The sequence below is a fragment of the Notamacropus eugenii genome, chromosome 4 (genome assembly GCF_028372415.1).
Source record: "Notamacropus eugenii isolate mMacEug1 chromosome 4, mMacEug1.pri_v2, whole genome shotgun sequence".
Classification (NCBI taxonomy): Eukaryota; Metazoa; Chordata; class Mammalia; order Diprotodontia; family Macropodidae; genus Notamacropus; species Notamacropus eugenii.
The window spans coordinates 145,730,342-145,752,728 of NC_092875.1; the positions used below are offsets into that span (position 1 = coordinate 145,730,342).

At 38.6% G+C, this 22,387-nt stretch overlaps 1 protein-coding gene across 2 annotated transcripts in view; it reads left to right on the top strand.

The window, feature by feature from the left end:
- The first annotated feature begins 434 nt into the window (after positions 1-434).
- Positions 435-22,387, top strand: part of LRP12 (LDL receptor related protein 12) — a 130,636-nt gene continuing 108,683 nt past the window's right edge. Inside the window, exon 1 of one of the 2 annotated variants that reach the window (XM_072603299.1) lies at positions 435-561. In XM_072603299.1, the coding sequence (XP_072459400.1) occupies positions 483-561 (79 nt within the window). In that variant the 5' untranslated portion in view covers positions 435-482. The remainder of the gene's footprint in view (positions 562-22,387) is intronic. The other variant, XM_072603298.1, reaches the window with a different exon arrangement.

The following is a 22,387-nucleotide window of genomic DNA, read 5'->3' on the forward strand; positions in this document are numbered from 1 at the left end:
TCTGGCTCCTACGTTTCCCCCTCCCCCTTCCCTCCCGAGACTCCAGACGGCCTCGAAGCTAGAGGCTGGGAGGAAAAGCGGGACCAGGCGGGGTGGAGGGATTGCCGAACGCACGGATGAGTGTGTGTGGGAGCTCGCGTTCTGTCTGGCGAGCGGCGGCGGTGGCGGCGGGGGGGCTGTCTCAGTGGCGCGAGGCCGGTGCACGCCCCCCCCCCCCTCACGCCAGCGGCCCCCCGAGCGCTTGCCGCCTACTCCGCGCGGTGTCCTAGCGCGGCTCCGGAGGGGAGGGAGTGAGTGAGAGGGAGGGAGGGGGGTTAGCGGCGGCTCCGGCAGCGGCGCGGGCTCCCTCCCCTCACCCCCCCGTTCCCCCCGCCGCGGCGTGTGCTGGGAGGGAGCAGCCGGGGGCTCGGCGGCGGCGGAGGCGGCAGCGGCGTCTCTCTCCGGCTCCTCCTCCCGGTTCCCTCCATCCATCTGCCGCGGCCATGGCCCGTCTCGGGAGCACAAAGGAGCCCCCGGGCTGGAGGTCGGTTCGGCTCCTGTTCTTTCTCGTCAGTGTGGGCGGTAAGTGTCCCCCCCCACCCTCGGCAGCCCCCCTTGGCAGTGAAGGAACAAAGCCCCCATCCCTTCGTCTCCCCGCCCCGAGGCCTCCCCCGGGACGGACGGAAGAGAGCCCGGCTCCGCGGGGCGCACAAAGGCGGCGCTGGTGCTCCCACCTGCGAGGGAGCCTCGGAGTTGTCCTGGGCTGGAGGGCTTCCCCCGCCCGGGGGAGGAAAAGTGTTGGAGGGAGCACTCTTCCTGCTCCCCCTCCGACTCCCCTCCCCAGCCTTTCAGGAAGTTCTCCGCTCCCCCGGGAGCGCCGAGGGGGCCCTGCCCGAGCCCCCTGCCCCCCTGGGGGCCGAGGCTCCCTTGGGGCGGGCTTGCGCTGTCCTAGTCACTTGGGAGCAGCCCGCCCGCCCAGGAAGGCCTGCGAAGAGTTTCCAGCCCCTCTCCCGCGGTCTCGGGAGCGCTTTACGTTGTTCTGGCTGTCCTACGGAGGATCCTGGGACTCCGGAGCCCCGTTGTCATCGAGGCACCCGCGACGTTCTCTGATCTTCTTCCAGATGGGATGGAGGGGCCCCTCTTTACCTTGTGTGGTTAGGAAAGGAGAGCGAGAATGTCTTGAAAGCTTCCTCTAAGGGCTGAGAAGAGCTTTAGGAGTAAACCTGCGCTAGGCTGGAGAAAGGGGGACCCTCGGTTACATCCCGTAATCCAGGTCCGACCCCTCCATACACTTGGGGTCAGCACATGAAGTAACCAGAGTTGAACAGGAAAAAAAAGCAAAAATTAATTTAACTTAAATCTATTTGTTTTGGAATTTAATTATGTCAGTCATACATACACTCCATTTGAACAGTGTATCTTCTCAGAGGGTTCCTGTGATCATATGTCACAGATGAACGTTGTCATAAGCTTTTCTGAAAACCTCCACCAGCGGTATACGTGGTAGCTGTTTTAACTCCTGGCAAGTTATAAAGTATTGTAGTAGAATTATTTGCTTAAAGTGGCATCCACTGTTTCTTGCTTGTTATCACTTTTCTAGGTGTTCTTTCAGATATATGACTCTAGGTCCTGATGGGTTAATATGTTGTCTTTTGCATTTGAGATTGTTACCCAAGATAGCGTTATTTATGTCTAAAAAAACCTGGTTTTAGATTAAGAATTCCTGGTTTAGAATTCCATCTTTAGACATACTAGTTGTATGACTGGTTATAAATCAGTTAACCCCATTGAACATGGTTTTCTTCATCTGTAATATGGTAATAATACTTGTGCATTGCTTCCCAAGAGTTTTGAGGAAAGTATTTTGTAAACTTTACAGTTTTTCTTTTTAAGATCAATACATGATTTCCGATTGTTCATTTTCTGAGTCAGCAGTGATCATCAGTTTGTGGATCTAGTTTTACACTAAAGATCAGTAAACTGCCTTGTTCCTTTCAACCTAAAGGAGTCTCAAGTTTTGAGCTAGCATTTGGAGAGTTAGTTTAAATTGGAGTGGTCCTGGATGGTAGAGGAGATGAGGAGAAAGGGGGAGTGGGTGGTTGTCAGACTTAGTTCAAGAACTTGGGTATACTCAACTATATCCTTGCTAAGGAAATCCAAGCTATTGACTTGTGAACTATGAGGTTAAACTAGACTAGAACAGATTTTTATCCCTTGAGTTTAGGTTGGAATTACTTCAGCCTCCAGGGATGGGATACCAAGAAGTGTGTATGTAGGTTGTTTGCTTTCCTGCATTCTCTTCTGCTTTCTTTGTACATATATTGATCAATTGAGTTTTTACCAAAAAGTGAAGTTTTACACTAAGTAAAACATTGAAAAGTGTTTGGTTTTTCCGTTTGCAAGTATTTTCCCAGGTGTAACAGAAGACCTAAACTTAGTTTTCTAAAAATATCTTTGCAAAATTTTAATATAGACATGAGAGCTTTTGTTTTTTAAAAGCTAGGAATGATTATGCCAAGCATGACTTCCCAAGCCACTCAAGAATTTCACTGTGCAAGAAAAGAGGAGGGAGAGAGCCAGGCAGACCATCAAGCAGTGCCTTTACTGTGATGAAAGAAAATCATTGCCCTACATCTATCTGGGAAACTTATATTTGTATTTGTTCATTTTCTCTTTTCATTTTATCCAGCCCTATCTGGGTTTATGTCAAAGTCTAAAGACTGGAATATAACCTATCTTGAAAAATGTCCCTTGAGTTTCTGGGACATTTTTTGTTTAAAATGCATTTTCTGAGTAGTCTTCCAAAGCAATTCTAATGTGCCGTAAAAGAACTAATTTTTCCCTGCCACCGTAGTGTGGATCCCACTCTGAAGACCATGATGTTTGGCTTATATGAAGCCATTTCCATCTCTAACTGCTTCACGTTGCCATTTCTTAGCTTTCAGCATTAATGTTGCATAGCTTTGACTTTGACTTTGATAATTCTTTGAAGCATTTCATGTGCTTGCCTTATGTGCTTCTCTGCATTTATTTGCTTTGGCATGCTTATTCTCACATGACCGTTATGGGTGAACTCAGATGTATGTGGCTTTGATACTTGCAAGTAACTTTTCTGAACTCCAAAGCCATATTTTGGAAACTCTGAATTATTATATAAAGCAGGCTTTTTTTTTTTCTTTTTGAAGATATAGCTGGATAGGTACAGTTACCTGCGAACAGTGGCTATATATCTTGACAGTGTTGTAGGCTTATAGGACCTAGAAGCAAAGGACTAAATTGCAGAAACATGCTTCTTTATCTTCCTTGCAAGTTTACTTACAGGTTTTGAAGGGACAAGAGCACTAGTGATAACCAAGATTTCTCCCCAGGAACTGTGCTGGTGCTGTTAGCATTAAGGGAAAGGGACTGGATCGGTGGTTTTATTGGTATATAGGAAACTCCCAGATGAGGAAAATCCCTTTATCAATGCAGGTTGTTACCTCTCTACAATTTAGAGTCCTCAGAATAGTTAAGTAACTTTCCCTGAATCATATAGTATATGTCAGAGGTAGAGACATGAACCCTGGTCTTCTTGGCTCTGAAATGAGCTCTCTGTCCATTATGCTAAACTCTTACTATTAGCAATAGGTTTTTTTTGTTGTCATTCAAGTGCCTCCTAGAGTCCCATATATGAATACATGATTTCTAGGGCTATCAAGTGTCATATAGAACACTCTTGTTTCTAGCTGTTAGGGTCCTCATAGTCAGCAAATGGAATAGCTTCATTGTTTTTAAAAGCCTCTTTTCTCCCAGATGAAGATTTAATATTCACTAGTTCTGTGAGTACATATGTCTTTGAGAAGTATGTGCAGAAAATTTCCAGATTCTTTATTTGGGTTATTTAACCTAGAGAAAACTGAGAAATGTTGCTTGTAGTGACTGTTTGGTAGAAAATGAGACTTTCCATCATACTTGATGGCATGTATGAGTAAGCTGATTTTCAACCAATAATACTTTGCTGACTGAAAATGAATTCAATAAAGATTGTTAACTCTGTTCTATGCACAACACCATATTCAATGTTATGGGGGTGGTGGTGGGGACAAATGACATTAGTTTTGCACTTAACTTTAAAGTCTTGCATGTCATTCAGTAAGTAAATATTAAGTGCCTGGTATATGGCAGGCACTGTGTTAAGCATTGGACATTCAAAGAAAGGCAGATAGTTCTTGCCCTCAAGGAGCTCACAATCTAATGGAGGAGACAACTTGCAGACAGCTACATACAAATGAGCCATATACAGGATAAATAGAGAATAATCAACAGAGGGAAGGGACTAGAATTAAAAGAGAATTTGGGAAAGGCTTCCTGTAGAATGTAGGATTTTAGTTGGGACTTAAAGGAAGCCAAGAGGGATACCCTTCCAAACATGAGGGGGAGTTAGTGAAAATGCCCTGAGTTGAGAGAAACGAATATCTTGTTCAAGAAATAGCAAGGAGACCAGTATCACTGGAACAAAGAGAGGGGAAGGGTGTAAAGTGTAAGACAGCAAAGTGTTCTACATGTTATTTTATATATTTATTATTATCCTTATGTTATTTCCAGATGAGTCAGTATCATTTTATGGCATTTCTTTAAAAATTCACTTAGAAGTTCAAATTTTGGAGAGAAAATAGATCTTCCAGGAAGGTGGGAAAGAAAACTTGAACTTGAACCTGGTCAATAGTCAATTCATTTTTGTTCAATAGATTTTATGCAGCATACTGCTTTGTTTGAATTCACAATAAAAATTATCTAGAACATTAAGACCAGTGTGAAAAACAAATGGAGGCAATGCATTCTGTAGAATTCTAAGTTGTCATCAGGCAGAAAGGTGTTATCCTCCCAGATACTCAATCTTATTCCTCCCAGTTCAGCCTTGTTTGTTCGTATCATAGCCCATTCCACTGAGCCATCGGATAACTTGGTGACGCCAAAGACCTCACCATCTCTCAGATCTCTAAGATCTACAACTTTGAAATCTCACCCTGACCACAGCTTTCTATTCTTCCACCTCTAATTGTGTGATCTTGAACAAATCACTTAATGTGAACCTCAGTTTCCTTATCTACAAGATGGGATAATGAATGATATATCTGTCTCATAGAATGACTTTAAGGAAATGCTTTGTAGACCTCCAAATGTTACATCTAACTAATGTTTGCTTTTACTGTGACCTGTGCTCAGTGAGAAAGTATAAAATGTTCTGCACGTCAGAGAAATAGCATGTACTTAAATCCAGAAAAAGATCTTAGTGATCATTGAACTCAACTTCTTCATTTTACACATGATCAAACTGAGGACCAGAGAAGTTGCAACTTGCCCAAGTTCAAACACGTATTACGTAGCAGATCCTGGAATTGAGCCTAGACCTTTGTAAGTGCATCATCCAGAGATTTTGTTGTAACGTATTTTCCCTTGTTTAGCTTTTCATGACTCCACTCTCCTGGTTTTCCAGGTTCTACCTGTCTGACCACACTTCCAGGTTTCTTTTTTGGGGGATGAGGCGGGGAACTAGATCTTCCTTATGGTCATACCAGCTAGCTTTGTCTGTTGGGGGTCTGTTCTGAGCCCTCTTCCCTTCTTATTCTGCATTTTCTTCTTTGGTGATTTCATCAGTTCCTAGGAATTCAGCTGTCCTTATCCAGATAATTCTTCCATTTATTGATTAAGCCTTAATCTCTCTGTTGATCTCTAGTCTAGAATCACCACCTGCCTATTAGACATCTGAAATTGGATGTTTCATAGACATCTTAAATGCATCATGTCCAAGACCAGAACTTATTATTTTATCCCCAATGCCATCCTCTTCCTAACTTCCCATTTTCTGTTGAGGATACCACCATCCTTCCAGTTGCTCATGCTGGAAACATAGTTGTCATTCTCAGCTCCTCACTCTCACTTCACATATCATTTTTGTTGTCAAGTGTTGTTGTTTCTGTCTTTGCAGCATCTGTGTTTCTCTTTCTCCTCTGACATGCCATCTCTCTCTCATGCCTCATCACTTCATGCCTGGATGATTACACGCCTTATGATGTCTACCCACCACACGTCTTTCACTATTCCAGTCCATCCTCATCTCAAGTCATATCAATGGCTCCCTATTACCTTCAAGATCTAATATAAAATGCTTTGTTTAGCTTTTACAGCCTTTTATAACTTGACTCCTTTTTACCTCTCCAGTGCTTTTCACTTTTTACTACATACTCTACAGTTCAGCAATAGAGCCCTTTTTGTTGTTCCTCACATATAACAGAGAAAATTTGATGCCTTTCCCTTGCCCATTCTCATGCCTTGAATGCTCTCTCTCTTCATCTTCACCTCCTGACTTTCCCAGCTTTCCTTAAAGACTTAGCTCAAATTCTGCCTTCTCTGCAGGAGGCCTTTCCTGTTTGCTTTCCCTTCCTGCTTCATCCCCCACTTCCTTTACCCCCTCCAATATCTTCCCTTTGAGATTATCTCCAATTACCTTGTATGTACAGAGTTGTTTGAGTGTTGTCTCCCCCGTTAGATTGAGAACTTTTTGAGGGCAGAGATTGCTTTTGTTGTTCTGTGTGTCCCCAGCACTTAGTACAGTGCCTAGCATTTAGTAAGCACTTAAGAAATGCTTGATGACTTGACATGACTAGGGATACAAATATAGATAAGGCTTCATGGAGCAGGTGGCAATTCAGATGAATCTTAAAGAAAGGAAGGGAAAATTCAACTGATGAAGCTGGGGGAAGGAAGTCCATTTTGAGTAGGGTGATGACATGGGCATGGGCAAAAAGTAACAGAAGAGAGCAAAATGAAAACTAGAGTAGGGGGAGAGGGACATTAGGTAGTCTATAATATAGAGTACATAACAGGAAGTAGCCTGAGATAAGGTAGATTAATATAGGGTCCTACATAGAAAAGCAGGTTGATGCCTGATTGTGGGGTATCTAGAATGCTAGGAAGAACACTTAGGAAGGCCTGGAATAGGAAGGAGATGAAATCTACAAGATTTTGCAATTGATTGGATTTTGGGATGGGGTGAGGGAAGGTAATGAGCCAAAGATGACTTGACTCACTGTGTCATTTCCTCCAGCAGTTGTTCTAGACCTTCACCTCTTACTCCCATTCCCCATACTTCACTGAGAAGACTGAGGCCATTTTATCTAAATAAATATCCCTCAGCTCTCTTTCCCCCCATTTTTAAAGATTTTAAAGATTTCTTTGCTTTATTATCTATTTAAGAAGATATCTATTTTTCATATCTATAAGATAGTATGGTGTTGTGGATAGAAAGTTTCCACCTTAAAGCTTTGTGATTTTTGTTTAATCTGTCAGTACCCCAGGCAGTTTTCTAAGGCTCTAATTTGTCATTAGTTTCTTGCTGAATTGTATGGGAGACAGTGAAATCATGAATCTGGTGAATAAAGGAAATAAAAAGTGGCTTCTGTGCTGTTTCTTCCACACTACTTACTCATTCCTTATCTCCTTATAATCAGACTTCCATTCCCACCATTCTTCAGAAACTAGTCATTCAGTCAGCAAGCATTTATTAAGTAATTGTCATGTGCCAGGAACTGTGCTAACCTCTATCTAAGGTCCCCACTGGTCAACATCCTCCTTGATCTCTTAGTTTTTTGTTGCTGTTGACCCTTCCTTATGGCAATTCTACTCTTCCTTATCATAATCTACTGTTTTCTTTTTTATCTCTTACTGGCTTCTCTTTCTCCTTTGCTGGCTATTCATCTTCTTCCTCATCCCTTTATGGGAATGTTTTACAATTGTTATCCTTGGCCTTCTATTTTCTGCTTTCTCTGTCTGTCTCTGTCTCTCTGTCTCTTTCTCTGTCTCTTTCTCTGTCTCTGTCTCTCTCTCTCTGTCTCTCTGTCTCTGTCTCTGTCTCTGTCTCTGTCTCTGTCTCTCTCTCTCTCTCTCTCTCTCTCTCTCTCTCTCTGCCATCCAATTTCATTCACTTTGAAATTTTAGCTTCAACTACCACCTTTATGCAGATAACTCCAAAATCTGTATCCTAGTTTTCTAGACTTTTCTCTGAGCTCCAGGAAGTGTATTTACAATAGGATTATCTCTACATTGATGTCCTGCTAACATCCTAAACTTAAAATGCCCCAAACCATGCTTATTCTTTCTCTTGAAATGTGTTTCTCTGTATATCACTGCTTCTGTTTGTTCTTCTCCCACCCCTTCTCCCATATTTTAAGTCTTGGGGATATCTCTAGTCATTCCAGAGCTGTGTAGTACTCTTTGCCTTGTATCACAATACTTTCCCTGTTGATTATACCTCTGTTGTACCTCTTATATATTAGCCAGTCAATAAATATTTATTAAGTGCCTACTATGTGCAAGGCACTGTGTTAAATTCTGGAGATACAAAGAAAGGAGAAAGACAGGTGTAAAGGTTGGGGGTGGAGAGGAAGTTAAGAAGGGCTTTGAATGCCAGAGGATTTTGATCCTGGAGATAATAGGTAAACAAGCATTTAGTGAGTGATTATTATGTGTCAGGCACATTGCTAAGCCCCAAGGATACAAAGAAAGTTTTAAAAACAGTCTCTGCCCTCAAGGAGCTAGCATCCTAATGAAAGATATCCACATGCAGAGAGTTATACCTACCAAATGTATTGAGTATTAGTGGAAAGTAATCTCAGAGGGAAAGGACTAGCAGGGGAATGAATCAGGAAAGGTCTTCTATAGAAGGTAAGATTTGAACTGAGTCTTGGAGGAAGCCATCTGTCTCCTTTCTCCATTCCTATCACCATTTTCATACATGTCATTTGCCTGGGCTATTTATTTTTTTTTAGTAACTTTTTAATAGTAACAGATATTTATATAGAGCTTTAGAGTTGGCACCCAAGTATAGATTTAGTTGGATCATTCCTTAGCTCAGAAAATCTTAACTGGCTTTTTGTTGTCTACTGAGTAAAGATTTGACTTCATTACCCAACATTCCAAGCCTTTCACTGCCTTATATTTCCTACCTTATCCCATTCCATCTTATCTTCTCCAAGAGATTGCCTCCTCTCCCTTTTTTTTTAACTGTTTCTGTATTGCCAGAAATATGTCCGTGCCTCTCCCATCCTCAAAAAAACCTCACTGATTTCCCCCATCAACTTGTTGAACCATAATTTGCCTGTCTTTTTTGGCTAACCTCCTTGAGGAGGCTTCAGTAGTTGCTTCCATGTTTCCTCTTCTCATTCTGTTTTTAACCCCTTATAATCTGGCTTCCAATCTCATCATTCAGCCAAAATTGTTCTCTCCAGCATTACTCATTGTCTCTTATTTGCCAAATCTAAGGAGTGGCCTTTTCTCAATTTTTTCTTTCTTGACTCTCTTCCGCCTTTGACACTTCAGAAAATCTCTTCTCCTTTACAGTCTCTTCTAGGTTTTTGTGGCTGTTTTTTTCTGGTTCTCCTCCAACCTGTCTGACTACTTCTCCACAGTCTCCTTTGCTGGATCATCATCCATACCTGCTTATTATGTCCCGCAGATCTCTGTCCTGGGCTCTTCCTTCTCTGTACTATTTCACTTGATGATCTCATCAGCTCCTAGGGATTCAGTTGTCATCCCTGTGGTGATGACTCTCAAATTTACTTATCTAGCTCGAACCATTTTGCTGATCTCTGGCATCTCCAGTCACTTTTCATACATTTTAATCAAGATGTCCTGAGACATCTCAAACTCAATATGTTTAAAAACTGAAATCATCTTTCTTTCTAAACCCTTCCCCTGTTTTAAATTTACCTCTTAATATTGAGGGCATCACCATCTTCCCAGTCCCTCAGGCTTTAAACGAATGTCATCCTCAAGTGTCATCAACTTGACTTCCATCTCATTCTCACCTACCCATCTCACCCTCATATCCAAGGCCTGTAGATTTCACCTTTGTAACATCTCCAGTATGCCTCTTTATTTCCCAACACTTCTATCATCCTGATGCAGGCCCTCTATCACCTCATGCCTGGACTGTCATAGTAGTCAGCTGATGAGTCTGCCTGCCTCAAGTTCCTTCTTCTCTCAACCCATTTCTCCCCCTTCCCCTATAAATTCTACATTTGAAAATATAATTCAAATACAAACTTCTGTTTGACTTTCAGAAGCTTTAGAATTCTCACGCTTCCAGTCCCCTCCTTTCCCCAATCTTTCCACCTGTCTTTTTCCTTTCTTTGTGTATTAATCACTTAGCTCGGTGCCTAGCACATAATAGGTACTTAACAAATAGTTGCTGACCAACTGCTGATCTCCTGGTATTCCCTTCTCAGCATACCACATTTCTGCCAAGAGTAGAAATACTCTTTGCCTTTAAACTTGAATTGCACTTTCCAAACACCCTGTCTTCCCTCATGCTAGTCCCCATGTGTGAAATGTCCTCTTCCACCCCTCACTTCTTGAATTCCTCTGTATTTCTCTCCTTTACACTCAGCTGAAATACTACTTTTTTTACATTATGGCTTCCCCAGTTCTTCTGTCCTTTCTGTAATTGATCTCTCTTCTCATATTTTCTCATATAATACTTTGTTTTTCAATTAATTCCATAATATATTTATTACTTGTTATCCTGTATTACAGTCACCAATGTATCTTCTCCCCTAGTCCCTCTTATCGCACATAAATTTACCACTCTATGTGGGTGGAGGCTAATTTATCTAAAGTTTCTTATCTCCAAAGCCCCTAGCATAGTATTTTGTGCAGTTTGTTGAGTGAGTGATTGTGACCATTCTACTGTTAATTGGTTTTAGAGGACAGTCATGTTAGGATACATTTCGACAAGGAAGGTTTCCTAGGACAGAATTGAAGGAAAGTAAGTGAGCTTGGAAGAACTCTGAAGATAACATTTGGAGAGAACAAAAGTGAAACATAGGAGATGAAAAATGAGAGGAAGTCATAGAAGATATTTGGGCTGGAGTTTCAGCTGAATAGAAACTTGATAGGGTGATCAGAAGATTTTTGTAGGCTTTAATGCCAAGAAAGGAAAATATCTTCTTGTATTTATGATAGGAGGTTTCTTTTCTCTTTTCTTTTTTAAATTAAGAGACCTTGAGAGGCAGGAGAAAAGATGGGAAATTTAAGTAGAAAAAATGAAATTTAGTATTTGTAGGTGAGGATTTTAATTACTTCAAGGAGATATAAAATGTCAGGGCATGTTTATTTCTCAGGGTAAGTAGTTAATAACCCTGATTTTTTTGAATAGTGTTAGTAACCTTGAATAAAAGCATGAGGTTACATTGATTATCTTCTTCATAAAGTCTTTGTTCATGGACCTCCTAGTGAAAAGTAATTTTTCCTTCCTCTGTCCACTATTAATGAAAAAACTCTCTGACTATATGATGTAGTACTTAGTTGTACTTATTTACACTGAGCTTAGTTGGAAACTCTGGGTTTGAGTCCTGACTGACACTAACTGTATATAACACATGAACTATTGATCTTCTCAACTGTAAAATGTGTACAGCTAAGTGGCTGAGAGGATAGAGTGACAGGTCTGGAGTAAGGAAAACTCATCTTTGTGAATTCAAATCTAGCCTCAAATACATAGTGGAAATATGGCCCTCAGTAAGTCACTTAACCCTGTTTGTCTTAGTTTCCTCATCTATAAAATGAGCTGGGGAAGGAAATGGCAAACCACTCTCGTGTCTTTGTTAAGAAAACCCCACATAGATCATGAAGAGTCAGACAAGACTGAAAGAACTGAACAACAAAAATGTGGTTCATAGTATTTCTAATATTAGCTCACAGGGTTATTTCAAGGAAAGTACATTGTATTTCTTCCTTGTTTTTAAAAATGCATGGTTAATTTGATCTTTATTATTCGTTTTTATTACTTATTTTTATTTATAATTCATATTCTTTTATTATTATTTGTATATGTGATCTCATTACATTTTGAAAGGTTTATTTATTAATTTTTAGTTTTCAACATTCATTTCCACAACATTTTGAGTTCCAAATTTTCTCCCCATCTCTTCCCTTCCCCACCCCTTGCATTCTGATTACCTTTTCCCTCCATATGCCCTCCCTTCTCTCACACCCCTCCCTTCCCTTATCCCCATCTTCTCACTTTTCTTGTAGGGCAAGATAGATTTCTATACCCCATTACCTGTATTTCTTATTTGCCAGTTGTATTCAAAAACATTTCTCACCATTTGTTCCTAATACTTTGAACTCCAACTTCTCTTCTTTCTTTCCTCCCCATCCATCCCCACTGAGAAGACAAGCAATTCAATATAGGCTATATATGTGGAGTTTTGCAAAAGACTTCCATAATAGTCATGTTGTATAAGACCAGCTATATTTCCCTCCATCCTATCCTGCCCCTTCCCATTTATTCTATTCTGTCTTTTGACCTTGCCCCTCCCCATAAGTGTTTATTTCTAATTACTCCCTTCTCCCATTTGCCCTCCCCATCCCCCTCACCCCACTTGTCCCCTTCTCCCTTACTTTCCTGTAGTGTAAGACAGATTTTCATACCAAATTGAGTGAGTGTGTTATTTCCTCTTTAAGCCAAAAGTGAAGAGAGTAAGCTTCACTTTTACCCTCTCACCTCCTCCTTTTTCTCCTCCATTGAATAAGCTTATTCTTGCCTCTTTTATGAGAGATGATTTGCCCCATTCCATTTCTTCCTTTCTCCTCCCAATATATTCCCCTCTCACCCCTTAATTTCATTTTTTTAAGATATCATCCCTTCTTAACTCACCATGTGCTCTCTGTCTGTTTATGTGTATGTGTGTGTATGTGTATAATCCCTCCAACTACCCAAATTCTTTTTTTTTTTTTATTTAACTTTTAACATTCATTTTCACAAAATTTTGGGTTACAAATTTTCTCCCCTTTTATCCCCTCCGCCGCCCAAACCCAAGCTTTCTAATTGCCCCTGTGACCAATCTGCTCTCTCTTCTATCACTCCTCTCTGCCCTTGTCTCCGTCTTCTCTTTTGTCCTGTAGGGCCAGATAGCTTTCTTTACCCCTTTACCTGTATTTCTTATTTCCTAGTGGTAAGAACATTACAGTTGATCCCAACACTTTGAGTTCCTACTTCTTTACCTCCCTCCCTCTCTACCCCTTCCCTTTGGAAGGCAAGCAATTCAATATAGGCCAAATCTGTGTAGTTTTGCAAATGACTTCCATAATAGTTGTGTTGTATAGGACTAACTATATTTCCCTCCATCCTATCCTGTCCCCCATTACTTCTGTTCTCTTTTGATCCTATCCCTCCCCATGAGTGTCAACCTTGAATTGCATTCTCCTCCCCATGCCCTCCCTTCTATCATCCCCCCCACCCTGCTTGTCCCCTTGTCCCCCACTTTCCTGTATTGTGAGATAGGTTTTCCTACCAAAATGAGTGTGCATTTTATTCTTTCCTTTAGTGGAATGTGATGAGAGTAGACTTCATGTTTTTCTCTCACCTTCCCTCTTTATCCCTCCACTAATGAGTCTTTTGCTTGCCTCTTTTATGAGAGATAATTTGCCCCATTCAATTTCTCCCTTTCTCCTCCCCATATATTTCTCTCTCACTGCTTGATTTCATTTTTTTTTTTAAGATATGATCCCATCCTCTTCAATTCACTCTGTGCACTCTGTCTCTATGTATATGTGTGTGTGTGCATGTGTGTGTGTGTGTGTGTGTGTACTCCCACCGAGTACCCAGATACTGAAATGTTTCAAGAGTTACAAATATTGTCTTTCCATGTAGGAATGTAAACAGTTCAACTTTAGAAAGTCCTTTATGATTTCTCTTTCCTGTTTTACATTTTCATGCTACTCTTGATTCTTGTGTTTGAAAATCAGATTGTCTTTTCAGATCTGGTCTTTTCATCAAGAATAGTTGAAAGTCCTCTGTTTCATTGAATGACCATTTTGTCCCCTGAAGTATTATACTCAGTTTTGCTGAGTAAATGATTCTTGGTTTTAATCCTGGTTCCTTTGACTTCTGGAATATCCTATTCCAAGCCCTTCAATCCCTTAATGCAGAGGCTGCCAGATCCTGTGTTATCCTGATTTTATTTCCACCATACTTGAATTGTTTCTTATTAGCCACTTGCAATATTTTCTCCTTGACCTGGGAACTCTGGAATTTGACTACAATATTCCTAGGAGTTTCTCTTTTGGGATCTCTTTCAGGAGGTGATTGGTGGATTTTTTCAATATTTACTTTACCCTCTAGTTCTAGAATATCAAGGCAGTTTTCCTTGATAATTTCATGGAAGGTGATGTCTAGGCTCTTTTTTTTTGATCCTGGCTTTCAGGTAGCTCCATAATTTTTGAATTGTCTCTCCTGGATCTGTTTTCCAGATCAGTTGTTGTTCGAGTGAGATATTTCACATTATCTTCTATTTTTTCATTCTTTTGCTTTTGTTTTGTAATTTCTTGATTTCTCACAAAGTCATTAGCTTCCATCTGCTCCATTCTAAATTTTTAAAGAACTGTTTCCTTCAGTGAGCTTTTAAACCTTTTCCATTTGGCTAATTCTGCTTTTTAAAGCATTCTTCCCCTCATTGGCTTTTTGGGCCTCTTTTGCCATTTGAGTTAGTCTCTTTTTTAAGGTGTTAATTTCTTCAGCATTTTTTGGGGTCTCCTTTAGCAAGCTGTTGACTTGCTTTTCATGGTTTTCTTGCATTGCTCTCATTTCTCTTCCTCTTTTTTTCTCCCTCTTTTACTTGATTTTCAAAATTCTTTTTGATCTGTTCCATGGCTTGAGACCATTGCGTATTTATTGTGGAGGTTTTGCATGCTTTGCATGCAATGCATTGCCTTGACTTTTGGGTCTTCCTCTGAAGACCTAAATTGTTCCTCCTTATCCAAAAGGATGGAAGAAAATACCTGCTCACCAAGAAAGTAAGCTTCTATTTTCTTATTCTTTTTCCCTCTTTTGAGCATTTTCCCAGTCAGTTACTTGACTTTTGAGTTCTTTGTCAGGGCCGAGCTCAGGGTTGACATTCAGATCAGTGGCTCTGTCTCATTAGATTTTAAATTCTATTTTGATAGATATCTTTTTCTCTCTGCTAGTGCTTAGCACCGTTACTTAATATAGTGGGAGCTTACAAAATGTCTAGTTGAAATACTCAAAGTTGGTTACTTTTATAGAAGCATACATGGGTTTTGATTTGTATCAAGGGAATAGTACTCCAGCAGGCAAAATTGTGAATTTGCCAAAGTACTAAAGAGTGCCAGCATTTTTTCTTTGTGTATGCAAATTAATCTAGTCCTTTCCCAGGAATTGAAATTTAGCTGATTAGGCTTACTCTCTTCTCAGCCACTTTGCTTTTTATGAAATGGCTACTTTCCTGCCATTTTCCTACCCTAATGACTTAGGTCCTATAAAATAACCGCAAGTTTTCTAAGTTCCATAGCCTTGTCATTAGGACCTACTGGTTTTTTAATTGGTAAAATAATGGAAATTTCATTTTATTAGATTTTTTTCTCAGTACTCAGTATTGAACCTTTGGTGGATTCTAAGGAATTCTCATCATATGAGTATGGCTTCTACTTTGGGAACCCTTTGGTCTAATACTAAGGGAATTTGGATTATTTGACCTAGATTAAAGAGGGCTGAGGAAACTTAAAGTACATGAATAAATATTTTGGTTAATAGTTCTCTTTGCATTAGGAATAAGATAGTTGGGAATGGAACTTGAATTAAAAGAAATAGTATTTTTTGAGGGATCTCAGTAAATAATTTTCATAAACTTAAGAACTCAGAACAATACAATTTCAGTGACTTAAAGTGATTCTAGTAGACCATGCCTATATAACATATGGCCCTAGGGCCACTTGTGGCCTGCCAAAGGATTTCCGGTGCTCCTCCCCCAAATGTAGAGGATGTAAAAGAGTGCCTTTGTCTGTGCCCCACTTTACCCTCCTTCCACTAGTCACTATTGTGCCCATCATGTAACTTGGGTTGTCACTGTGCACTCTTCTGTTTGTCACGTGACCTGTGGCAACTTACCACCATCAGTCTGTTTCTAGTCTGAGAAGAACAATTTCATGATAAATAAAAATCTTAAGTAATAACTGTAATTAATTGGTATTAATTGAATTTCCCTCTTTTTAATATGGTTTATTTGCAAAATAGCTTAATCATTAATTATACCTTTACTTGAAAAGTGAGCTGCAAATAACCTATCAGTGGCCCAAAGAAGTTTAGCCCCTGCCTATTGCCAACTTGTGCAGGTCTGAAGTAAACTGTGATCTATGCTGTGTCTTGACAGAAAGGTGATGAATTCAAGAAGCAGGATGAAACGTTCATGTTTGGACATGGACAGTGTGTAGATTTATTTTGCTTAAGTATGCATATTTGTTACAAAGGCTTATTTTTATTTCTGTTGAGTTAGATGGGGAGAAAAAAAGCTAATTGATGCTTGTTAATTGAAAAATAAAATGAAATGAAAGATTTTTAAAAAGGAGTCTAGAAAATACTTAACTGCAGGCTTATGAGACTGGGTATTGCATTTTTATGTATGTTTGATTTCTGCCAGGAAGCTGAGGGTTTTTATTAGAAATCAGCCTTGCAAATAACTTTGCCCATGATGAATATTTTCTGCCAAGTGAGTAATGTGGACTAGGGATTGGTTTGTGATTAAATTAGCATAGGAAACTCCTGAAGATGAGGGAACTCTGCAGGTTTGCATCTTCTCTGCAACTTATAGTTGCCTAGAGCTCTGAAAGAAAAGGACTTGCCCAGAGTTATGAGAAGTCTGTGTGTCAAAAGTTGATACTTGAACTCAGATCCCAGATCCCCCTGGCTTCAAGTCCAGCTCTCTTTTCACTATGCCATGGTATCTGTCCTCTTTAGTAAGTAGGAAAGAATAATTTTTATCGCTTTGAGAGAAGGCTGGTCTGTCTGTCCGTCTGCCTGTCTATCTATCCATCTTTTTCTCTATCCATCTATCCAAGCACAAGTGATTTATAAATTGTAATGCTTATTTATAAAATGATGATTTTTTTTTTAGTTGCTGCCTTGAAATACTATAATTTATTTAGAATGGTTATAACCTTTGTGGGACAGGAAACTCCAAAGTGGAAAAAGTTGTTTGATCAATTTTCTTGTTTAACTGTTATCTTTTACCTGATCATGACATTAATAACAATTTTGGCAAGAGATAAAATTTTCTTTTGCCTATAGATCAGTGAAGTGAGAGTAACAATTATTACATTGAACACTTACATTTTACTTTGTCAAGAAAGGGAAATGTGGTAGTATCGGAAAGTTTAAAGGACTGTAGAAGATTAGTGTTGGGAATTTATGTTCCTTGTTAAATGCTTGAAGGAGAATGTGCTTATTATTTGCCATATGTGATTTAATGAAACTACCTCAAGCACAGTTATAAACCAGGATAGTGTAGTGAAGAGAGTTCTGAAATGGATATGGAAATACTGGAGTTTGGATCTTAGCTCTGTCACTTGATATCTTTGTAAACTTGAACAAGTGAGTTTACCTTTCACAGTCTCACTTTTCCTCACCTGTGAATGGGAATTATTGTGCATTGTTTTATAGTTGCGGGGAAAATGTTTTCTAAACCTGAAAATGCTATAACAATAAGTTGTGTGTTGTTAGAATGGAGAAGACTGCTAGCTCTTCTGTTGTCTTTTTTATTTATTTTATTCTGCAATAGTATTTAGTTTCTTGGGCTTTTGTCACTATTTTTTAAGTACTAGCTAAAAAATGTTAGTATTTTCTTTCCCAGGCCAAGCATACTGACCTGTGTTTTTAGAGCAAGGATAAATTGTTGATTGGAAATGAAATAAAATGAAAGATTAAAAGGAAAAGAAGTCTAGGAAAAACTTAATTCTTAATACAAGTGTGTGTGTGTGTGTGTGTGTGTGTGTGTGTGTGTGTGTGTGTATTCTATGGAAATACTTACAAGAAAATACCTTCCTAGGATGATTTACATCCACTTTTTTTTCCCTTAGAAGCAAGAGGGTATAATCAAAATCAGGGACACTGAAATGCTTTGCATTTTCTTGAAATCTAGGAGTAGAAGATGAATGTACTTTGATAGTAACATTCCTGATCACACCCTGATGAGACTAACCTTCCCTTGCTAATGAATATCCAGATATACTGTAGGATTTAGGGAGTTCTGCTGGCTGAGCAACTAGGTTGTATAGTTGATAGACCTGAGTTCACAGCTAGCCTTAGAAACTTATTAGCTGTATGACTCTGGAAAGTCATTTAACCTCTGTCCAAATTTCCTTATTTGTAAACTGGAGATAATAATAGTGCCTACTTTCCAGGGTTGTTGTAAAGATCAACTGCCATAGTGGTTGTAAAGTACTTAGCATGATCCATGGCATGTAGTAGGAGCTTAAGGAAGGTTTCTTCCCTTCCTTCTTAAAAGATTCTGTACTTAAACGTAGATATTTTACTTTAAAAAAATCCAATTTCCATATTTTGAAAGCAAATTCATAGATTATAGCTTTGTTTATGTTCATGCTTAGGACTAATTATTTAATTCTTTTTTTTTTTTTTAATTAGACTGTTAGTATATGAACCCCTTGTAGGAAATGAGACTCATATGTCTCATATGTATAAGCACATTGTACTTTGTGAAATGAAAATATTTTCATTTGATAAGGATAAAAGTTCTTTATCTAAATAATTTTGGCAGTAGATGTGTAAATAGAAGTATAATTCATTAATCATTAATTTTCCTTAGCAGAGATGAAAAGATGATAGATCCAGGACATGGAAGGGACCTGAAAGACCATCTTGGCCTACCCTCTTATATTACAGATGAGGCAGCTGTGGACTTTGGAGCATGAGTTCCCTGAAGTACCACAAGTAGCAACTTAGTGCCAAAGTTGGAAGAGAACCCAGATTATTTGACCCCAAAGCTGTTTACATTGAGCTATCATGCTGCTTTTGAAGCTGTGAGTAATAATTCATACTTCACTTTTGGTCATGGCAAGACAGGACCAGTCTCACACCAAAATGGAAAGGCATTAAATTGTATATGCCTTCTTTTACATTAGCAGCCAGTGTCCTGTTTCCAGAGTACTTTTTACTTATTCTAGGAGTGCCATTAGTGAAATATACTAAGACTTAAAGGAGAGAAGGATTTGAAGATGTCACCATGGATCTGAGAAAGTACATGTTGGCTGCAAGAGCAGCACCCTGAGGCTCTGCTGAAGCCTCCTTGAGCAGTTACAGGTGGGCAGTTCATTGTGTATCCTCTTCAGCTCCTTTTTACCTTAGAGCAAGTGTCTAACAGGTAAATAGATTTCTTTTGTGAATCTTACTTGATTCTAGTTTGAGAATATTTCCTTTTAACTTATGTATAAATTCTAAAAATATTCACGTTAAGTTGTCTGCTAATTAGTATTTGTTAAGATAATATATTTATCTTTCCAATTGAATTTTTGAATAATAGTAATATTCATAATCTAGTTATTAGTTTTTCAGCCCAATTGCTCAAAAAATGGAGTGGAGATCGGGTAAGTCACTTATCTAAATAGCAGTATGCATTGGTTAGCCCTTAGTCTTTAATAATAAAACATTTGTAAGGGAAGCAAAAAATCAGCGTTTCTCAATCTAATACTTGAATTTTATGGAATTTATTATGGTTAAGGTAAAGAAATAGGTTTATGTGATATACCAAAAAAGAGAATATCTCCCACTTTTGAACCTTACTTAGTGGCTATGTTTTAATCCTTTCTATGCCCATGAGTTCCTTTGAATAATTAAAATTGCCTCATCAGTTGCTCCAGCTAATTCAGTCCTTCTTAAGTAGGAGCTGAGCTTTTCTCTCTTTTCTTCACTGTTATTTTTTTTTCTCTTAAGTTGTTTGAATTGGTAACCAAGTGATCTCAGGTGTGCTAAAAAACAACAGCAGAAAACACCCAACCCTTAACTACTCATGAGCACTCTAAACCAACCTAAAGGTGATTCAGAACTGTTTTGGATATTCCAGAGGTATTTTTAGACATTTCTAGGTCCAAGTGCTAGACCCCTCATTATCTGGTGAATTTAGAGGGTTCTTTTGCCCTCCTTTTCTCATAGTGATAGGTTTAAAGTCTTGGATTTCAGTTTTCTATGGCATTCTTCCTTTCCAACAATAATTATTTGATATGTAAATGTGAATTGAAGGTACAAGTATCAGTCTTAAACTATATGCTTGAGGCTTCAATGGATAGCTAGATACAGTGGCTAGATTGTGAATTCAAGTGCTGGTCTTGCTGCTTACTACATATATGTGACCTGGCATATTAGGTTATCATTGGAGCTGTTGCTAACAACATAGTCGAACTTGTCATGCATCTTTTAATTACTGTTTGGATTTTTCGAAACTTATTTTTTTGAAGATTTTGGTGTTCTGTGATTTGTAACCACATGGCTTCATCATGAATAAATTTATATTTTAAAAGATGATGGGTTTTTGTACTGGGTAGCAGCTTGGGATCATTGAAAATAGTCAAAAAACATTTAAGTACTTACTTTGTGCCATGCACTGAAGTAAGTGTTGAAGAGACAAAGAAAGGCAAAAAAAACCCATTTCTTAAAGCAATCCACTTTCAAAACTAATAATCCTTATGCTCAAGGAGCTTGTAATGTGATTGGAGAGACAATCTACAAACAAGATATATACAGGATTAATTGGAGATAATCAGCAGAGGGAAATTATTAGCCTACAGGTATCTAGAAAGACTTCTTTCAGAAGGTGGTATTTTAGCTGAAACTTGAAGGAAACTGGCGAAGCCGGGAGATAGACATGAGGACACAAAGAATTCTAGGTATATGGAACAGGCAGTGAAAATTCATGAAGTTGGGAGATGGGAATGTCTGGTGTGAGGAACAGAAAGAAGGCATGTCACTTTTTCACAGAGTACTTGGAAAAAGAAGTAAGGTATAGGACACTGGAAAGGTAACAAGCAACCAGGTTACATTATATTGTATAATAGCCCTTAAAGGGCTATTATACAATTCCATTGTGAGATTCAGCTTGCTCTCTTTTTCTCCTGTTCAGTTTTGGGACCAACTCATTGTCATGTGATCATGTATTTAAAGATGGGTTCAGTTTTAGTGGTCAGTTGTTCCAACCCTTTCATTTTTATAAAATCTAATTTTAATATTTTCTAGTTACCAGCCATTTGTTTTCTTTCCCTCTCCCTCCATTGCTGGAGGAATCCACAGTTCCACCAATAGCGAATTAGTGTATTTGTTTTACTGTAACCCCTCTGATGTTTATAATTTCTTCTTTTGTCACCTTGCTCAATCTGATGAGTATGAAATGGAACCTGAGAGCTACTTTAATTTGCCTCTTACTCATTTTTGGTATTTTGGAGCATTTTTAGCTATGGTTATTGAAACTTTGCATATCTTTAAAAACTACCTGTTCATAGATCTTAATAAATGACTTATTGTTAAAAATTTAATTAAGTTCCTTATATATCTTAGAGGCCTTTATTAGAGAAAGTTGCTGCAAAGATTTTCCCTTTTATTTGTTTTCCATTTTTACTGCAATAATTTTAATGGAAAAACTTTCAAATTTATATTTATCACAATTATCCATTTTATCTTCTGTGATCCTCACTGACTCCCCTCCTTTTTTTTTTTTTTTTTTTGGTCAAGAACTCTTCTTTAATCCTTCGATCTAAAAGGTAATTTCTTCCATGTGACTCTTAATTTGCTTATGATGCCACCTTTTATGTCTAAGTCCTGTATTCATTTGGAGTTTATCTTGGTATATCCTATGAGATAGTAATCGCTAACTAATTTCAGCCAGACTGCTTTCCAGTTTCTCCAACAGTTTTTGTCAAATAATGATTCCTTACCCTAGTAGTTGGGGTCTTTGGATTTATCAAACATTTGGCTACTGTGTTTTGTTTGCTTCTTTATATTGTATTCCTATTCTGTCACTGACCACTCACTCTTTTTAAACCAGTACCAAATAGTTTTGAAGAACACTGCTTAATTTAAGGTCTGGTAAGTCTAGACCCCTTTCCCACATTATTTCCTTTAAGGTTCTTGACCTTTTGTTCCTCCAGATTAATTTTGTTATTATTTTACGTAGCTCTCTAAAATGATACTTTGGTAGTTCAGTATGGCACTGAATAAATTGATTAAGGAGTACTGTTATTTTTTATTATAATAGCTAGCCTACTCATAAGCAATGAATATTTCTCCACTTCATTCTTTATTTCAACAAAGAATGTTTTGTAGCTGGATTCATATAATTTTTGAGTCTATCTTTGCAAATAGGCTCCTTAATATTTTTATGTACATTCTGTAGTTATTCTAAACATAATTTCTTTTTCTTACCATTGGGTTTTTTTTCTTACTGCTAATCAGTGTGTAAGTATCCTTGAAGGGCACATATTGACTTAATTTAAAATTTTATATTATCTATATCATATTGTACACTTATTTATTTTTTAAAAATATTTCCCAATTACATTTTGATCTATTAGG